This window comes from Telopea speciosissima, chromosome 2 (genome assembly GCF_018873765.1).
Source record: "Telopea speciosissima isolate NSW1024214 ecotype Mountain lineage chromosome 2, Tspe_v1, whole genome shotgun sequence".
Lineage (NCBI taxonomy): Eukaryota > Viridiplantae > Streptophyta > Magnoliopsida > Proteales > Proteaceae > Telopea > Telopea speciosissima.
Genome location: NC_057917.1, coordinates 50,292,882 through 50,300,146, shown reverse-complemented (window position 1 = coordinate 50,300,146; position 7,265 = coordinate 50,292,882). Strand labels below are relative to the sequence as shown.

The window sequence follows — 7,265 nt, the reverse complement described above, 5'->3', positions numbered from 1 at the left end:
CAACAGGCATGTGGGCAATGTGTGTGTTGTTCTAGATCGCAACTTTGGTAATGAGGCTTGGATGACCATTTTTTAGGGGTGTGGCCAACGGGTTCTGCCAAGGGGGTACTCTGATCACTCACCTCTTGTGGTTTCATCAAGTAATATACCACGCCCAGATAATGTTCCTTTTCGAATGATGCGGTTTTGGGCGGAGCATGGAGAGTTCAGGAAGGTAGTGAAGGAATCGTGGGACTAGCCAATCTGTGGAACACCGATTTATGTGGTGGCCCAAAAACTCAAGTGGCTCAAAGGACCTTTAAGGAAATGGGCTAGGGAGACTTTTTTGCATGTGGAAGTAGAGTATAACCAAACCAGGGGGTTGGTAGAGGAGATCCAATTGAGAATGGAAAGGGAAGGTTTTAGTGATGAATTATTTGATCTAGGAAGTCAGGCTAAGAGTGAGCATGAGAAAGTCTTGGTGCTACAGGAATAGCTCTAGGCTGAACGCTCTAGAGAGAAATGGGTTAGGTTTGGGGATAGATGTACCAAAATTTTCATCTATCCACCAAACTTCGGAGGGCTAGCAATTTCATTCGACAAGTGCAGATGGCAAGTGGTGAGATTCTGGAGGATCCAGCGGGTATAGGTGCACACATAGCAAGTCACTTTGAGAACTTCTATAGGGTGGGGTTGTTAAGGAAGAACTGCTCGACCATATTCCAACCCTTATCTCGACTGAGGAGAATAGAATGTTGGTGGCTGTACCTGACGCGGAGGAGGTAAAAGCAACAGCTTTTGAGATGGACCCTGCTAGCGCCCTTGGGCCAGATAGGTTTCCAGGTACTTTATATAGGGTCTGTTGGGACATCATTGGGCCGGAAGTATGTTGTGCAATCTCAAATTTTTTCAAAGAGGGGATCATTAGAATAATAATTTTATTACTTTGATCCCTAACGTGGAGAATGCTAGGCTGGTTGGGCATTATCGCCCGATCTGCCTAGGAAATTTTTTCTTTAAGATCATTCCTAAGATAATGGCAACCCGGCTCTGTTTGCTGCTTCCTAAGTTAATTTTTGAAGAACAGGGGGCTTTCCAACAGGGGAAAGTAATCTTCTCAAACATAGGTGTGGCTTCTGAGTTGATGAATATGATGGCTTCCAAATGCCGTGGGGGAACATTGGGGACGAAACTGGATGTCCAAAAGGCGTATGATACGCTGGAATGGAATTTCTTGTTTAATGTTTTGGGCAAATTGATTTTTCTCAATGCTGGATTAGTTGGATCAAGGAGATGATGAGATCAACAAAAATGTCGATTTTAATTAATGGTGGTCCGGTTGGGTACTTTGGTGTGGAGAGAGGATTAAAGCAGGGCAATCCTTTGTCCCCCCTACTTTTTATTCTGGCTGAAGAGGTCCTTTGTCGTTGTCTAAATGAGTTGAGGATGAAGGGGTTAGTGAAGGGGATCCCTGGCCCTAGAAATACCTATACACCATCTCACCTCCTTTATGCAGATGATTTATTCATTTTTATGAATGCTGATTTGAAATGTGTACGCAGGATTAAGAAGTTTCTGGACTGCTACCAAGAATATTCAGGGCAAAAAATTAACCTTGAGAAAAGCAAAGTTTTTGTAGGGGCTATGTTAGATCTTAGAAGAGGAAGGGTGAAGGAGGTTCTACAAATTCCTGAGTGTGTTTTTCTAACTCCATATCTTGGGGTGGATTTGTTCAAGGGGAGGGTGAAAAAAGATTTTATTCTTCCCCTGGTTGATAAATTCAAGGCTCGGCTGGCTGGGTGGAAAGGCAGACTTATATCTATGGCGAGAAGGGTGGAATTGGTGAGATCTATGATGTGTGGCATTTCGATGCATAATTTCTCGGTGTACTTATGGCCGGCTTCGTCAGTGGAGCTGATGGAATGGTGGATCCGCAATTTTATTTGGTGTGGGGATGCAAATAATTTGAAGGCTATCACGATTAGATGGAGCAAGCTGTGCAAGCCTAAGTGTGAGGGAGGGTTGGGGCTAAGAAGGCTTAAGGAGATAAACCTTGCGCTTCTAGCAAAGTTGGCATGGTTTATAAAGTGTGATAGTTCCAGAGTTGCGGATTTCTTGTGGGGGAGGCTTCTTAAGGCAGATGGGTCCTTAAAGCAGGGGGTGAAGTCCTCTATTCTTCCTGGAATTAGAAAGGTGTGGGAGATGGTAGGGGATAACAAAAGATGGATAATTGGAAATGGAATGAATATAAGTTTCTGGTTTGATCGGTGGGTGAATGGGCAGCGTTTATATGATGCCATAGCTCCTTATGTCACAAATCCGAGGTCTTTGCAGGACAAGGATGCTGATTATATTGAGGAGGGGGAATGGCGTTTATCGGTCCCTAGAGCGCTGGAGTTGCAGGTGGTGTGCAATCAGATCTTGCAGGTAAAGCTTCCAACTGCTGAGCACAATGATAAAAGGGTTTGGGCCTTGACGGAGTCAGGTGTATTTTCGGTTAAGTCTGCATGGGAGTATATGCGAGTACATGAACCCCAATGTGGATGGTCGAGGCTAGTCTGGCAAAGAGGATTAGCGCCAAGAGCTTCGGTTTTTGGCTGGAGGTTAATGCACCGAAGCCTTCCAACCGATGAGAACGTTACAAAGCGTGTTGTTCATGGGGCGCTAAGGTGTGATATGTGCTATAGGAGCATGGAGTCAAGCGAACATATCTTTATTGAATGCGAATTTGCAGCTAGGGTTTGGGATGCAATGCTGTCTATGTTTGAGCTAAGATGGATTGGTTTCCCATCAATTGAAGAGCTTTTCTCATGGTGGAGGAGGAAAAAGGCATGTGTGATACTCTCAAAAATATGGCCAGCGTTGGTCATACTAGGGCCATATCACATTTGGATGGAATGAAATAGGCGGAGGTTCGAGAATGTGCAACGCAATCAAGCAGTAGTGCTAAAAGGTATTTGGAAGGACTTAATCGATGTTTCAACTTTGGAACCGGTGCAAATATCTTCGGTGGCGGATCTGGTGCTTTCAAGGAAGCTATCCTTCAAGGTTAATCGGCAACCTCGAGGCAGATTACTGAACTTTTTTGGTAGCCTCCGGCTCAAGGATGGTTCAAACTTAGCATAGATGGGTGTTCTCTTGGAAATCCAAGGCGGTCAGGGGCTGGAGGAATTCTAAGAGATCACAGTGGGCGATCTAGATGTTGCTTCGCTTATTACATGGGTGTGGGAACAAGCTTCAGGGCGGAACTTGAGGGACTGTTCAATGGCATACAACAGGCGATGAGGCTGCAGGTGGAGTATTTGTGGATTGAAAGCGATTCGGCTGCATTGGTGAATTGTGTGACCAATAATTCGCTACCTTGGGAGTTCCAGCAGAGATGGCGGTTTTACAGTGGCTACCTAGCAAAGGTGGTGTGGAGGATAACCCATTGTTTTAGAGAGATTAATGGGATAGCAGATATGTTAGCGAAGAGGGCGGCTTCAACAAGAACGTCTAGTACCTGGGACGCTGCTCCAAGCTTCATTGGCAATGAGGTGACGTGGGATGCAACATTAAGACCGAGATATAGGTTCTCTAGGTGATTGAGGGGAGGTCTTTGTAAGTGTTGTGGTGGAGTGCTTCCCTGCTGATGGCCATGCCGAAGGTTGGGAAAGTACTCCAAGATGTTGGTTGATTTCTATATCTTTACCTTTCTTTTAATTTTATTTAATACAAACATCTGCTGACCTTTAGCAAAAAAGAATACAAACCATAGAAACAAGATGTGAATATTTATTTTTTATTTTCCTCGTTTTATGTATTAAAGTCTAGAAATGACATCTATGTTCTAGGGGGATAGGGAGCATGCATAACATGATACATGCATAAATAATGCATGCTTCTTTCCATGAACCATATTCATGCCTAAGAACAAAATGAATAGTGACTAATTTTCTGCCCTTCTTCATGAAGGGAATGCCTAGTTGGGATACAGATTAATATAAAATAATGAGTTAAAAATTCCTACCACAAGAATCATGTCGCCTTACTATATATTCTCACTCTCTCCTCGTTAAAATTCAAGCACATCACACGCACACACTCACAGACAGACACAGAGAGAGAGAGAGAGAGATGTCAAACACCAGCGCCACCGCTCCCTATGTGGTAGATGATTTATTTGGAGTGGTCCAAGTCTACAGTGACGGCTGTATAGTCCGCACTGATCCGCAAAACCTCAACGTGGACGTCCACCAAGAAGATGGCTCAGTGATCTGGAAAGACGTTACTTTCGATCCAATTCATGGTATCCAACTCACTCTCTACAAACCCTCTTCTTCTGCTATCACAAACACAAAGCTCCCAGTCTGCTACTACATCCATGGAGGTGGTTTCTGCATCTACTCTCGCATTTTGCCCTACGGTCATAAATACTGTCTCAGTCTTGCATCAGAGCTTCAAGCCATCGTTGTCTCAATTGATTATCGTCTGGCACCTGAGAATCGTCTTCCAGCTGCAATCGAAGATGGATTTACAGCGATTAAGTGGCTCCAAGCTCAAGCTCTTTCCGATAATCCTGACACTTGGTTGACTGATGTTGCCGATTTCGACCGAGTTTTTATCGTGGGAGACTCGGCTGGAGGCACCATCGCTCATCATCTCGCGGTTGGACTCGGAGCCGGGTCGCCCGATTTTGCTCCTGTTCGAGTGCGAGGTTATGTGCTTTTGGGTGCCTACTTTGGCGGAACTGGACGTGTGAAGTCAGAGTTGGAAGGACAGGAGGGGAATCCTTGGGGTTTGGAAGTTTTGGACAGGTATTTTTCTAAGCTCCAACCATGAATCACCACCATCTTCACCTTCTTACAGATATCAGGTGGGTCTGGCAATTGCTAGCCTCTGATGGGCCATCCATCTGATTCGGCTCCTCCCCTGCGAGCAATCCGTCTGGTGAGTGCCCAGTGAGGCATTCAGTGGCGGGATTGTTCTTCGCACCTAGATGTGTGCCTGGCCCACCTCAACGCGTATTTTGGCATGCGCAGAGCAGCCCGCCGTTGGATGCCTCACTGGGCACTCACTGGGCAGGTTGCTCGCTGGAGAGGGACCCGATCCCTATACATCACTATTCTAAGTTCTAAATAATTGGGCATATAATAATTGGAGGCAGTTTTCCTTCACCCACGGTGAATGAAGAATCCTTTTGTCCATGGGTTTGGGTATCTTAGCATGTGTATATATCGAGAATAATTGGAAAGATATTATCGATTTTATAAGATAAAAAGCATAACAATAATAATCTTAGATGAGTATACTTTTCCCTTACCCATGATCGATGATATTGAACAGATGTTGGAAGCTATCACTACCGGTTGGAGAGACGAGAGATCATCCATTGGCAAACCCGTTTGGACCTGCTAGCCCAAGCCTTGAAACTGTGGCTCTTGATCCTATCCTGATGGTATCTGGTAGCTATGATATACTAAAGACCAGGATTCAAGATTACACAAGAAGATTGAAAGAGTGGGGAAAGCAAATAGACTATGTCGAATTCGAGGGAGTGGATCATATATTCCATCTACACAAGCCCGACTCCGAAGCATCAAAGAAAATGATGGAAGACATCAAAAGATTCATCACTGAAAACTCCAGCAATTAGAGCTAAGTTGCACTTACCGCACACACTTGTTTCCCCTGCTTTTTCCAATAATGAGGATCGAGTAAAACCATATTTTGTATGCCCTCTAATGTTTATCATTCTATTTAGATATTAGTTACAAGGTGGGAAAATTAATCTTGAAGGTACTTTGGATTATCTTAATGCTACTTTTGGGTTCCATTACCTTTTGCTCCTGCTCTTGTTTTTGTTTGCCTATCTTATAAGGCTTTGATGTTGTTGTTGTTGTTTCATGAAGAGTATAGTCTTTGCCCTTTGTACAGTTTTGTTTTCCTTTCAATTTTATTCGGATTTTTTTATTCAGTATCATTTGGTTTGTTGGTCTCGATAATTCAATTTAACTTATTCGGTTTTGTTGGTTTGCACGAGACTTGGCAATGTCTTCTACTGTCCATGAAGAAGTGAGGCACAAAAGATAAACAAGTAAAAGTGCCTAACTGTAGAAGAGAAGTGAGGAGAGTCTATAGTCGAAGAAGAAGCTAGAGGCGGAAGAGATGAAGAGAATACTAAAATCTTAGAATTCATGTTATATGCTTTTAGGGTTCAACATGGTTCGGTATGGTTTAATTCAAGCCGATGGTTTTAGACTAAAATTTAAATCAAGACGAATAAAATTTCAATTTCCAAAACCAAAATCAAATTGAATTTTTCGGTTCAATTCTGTTTGGTTTTAAATGGCCAATTTCGGTTCCTCTTTTCCATTCCGATTCTAAATTGACACACTTAATTTGATTAGCATTGAAACTTTGTGAATATGGATTTTGGTGATTCTTGTGTTAAGTTTTCCCTATAAACTCACCAAACCATGCTTCAAAATGATGCTCTAGAGATGAATATAACATTTGAACCGTAAAAGAAAGGGTCATGGTAAGGCTGCATACATGATCACCCTCTCCAGACCCCGCAATGGGCGGGAGCCTCGTGCACTAGGTACGCCCTATTGAAAGAAAGGGCTTGAAAAGTGCTACGAAGGTTAGTGAATTGTCATCTTCGCCATTGACCACATCAATTGACATAGGAGAGTCTTATTTACCCAAAAAAAAAAAAACATAGTAGAGACTGTGTTAGAGGATATTGTACCCATCTGATTGGTCGAATTTCAATACAAAAATGAGAATTTTGTATAAATCAAAAGTCTTTTCCCCCAAAATTATGAAAACTTATAATAAATTCCATTAGCCTTCTATTAATACATAGGGTTTTCTTCCCTATTACTATGCCTAGTGAAGTATAATACTTCACTATTTGCCACATTGCAGTACATGGGTTAGTCCATGTGATAGAAGACCGGCTGGTCAGTCAAGCATCTCATTGGTTCAATTTCAACTTAAATTGAGGAAAGGAAATAAATAAAATTAAAAGAGATGCCATTTTGTATTTTATATACATCTCTATTTGATCACATTTTGGTAAGGACCGAGTTTCCCTCCACCCACAGTGAGTGGGATCCCATTCACTGAGGAACGGAAGAACGAAGGAATGGGTATTGGAAGGGTATTTTGGAACATAATAAACCCCTAGGAGGGGTTTTGAACCCTAGGATGGTGGATGAACCATCCTATATTGGTGGAGGAAAACTTTGTCCTTTTGGTAATTGTACTAAAATTTTGAATCAGAGTTTGTGCAACTTTCC

General features: G+C 42.8%; 1 protein-coding gene across 1 annotated transcript; it reads left to right on the top strand.

Moving 5' to 3' along the window:
- The first annotated feature begins 4,095 nt into the window (after positions 1–4,095).
- LOC122652837 (probable carboxylesterase 15) lies at positions 4,096–5,621 on the top strand. The gene is made up of 2 exons (XM_043846713.1): positions 4,096–4,775; positions 5,305–5,621. Exons 1-2 carry the CDS (start codon positions 4,096–4,098, stop codon positions 5,612–5,614), a joined length of 990 nt encoding a protein of 329 aa, XP_043702648.1. The 3' UTR covers positions 5,615–5,621.
- The last annotated feature ends 1,644 nt before the right edge of the window (positions 5,622–7,265 follow it).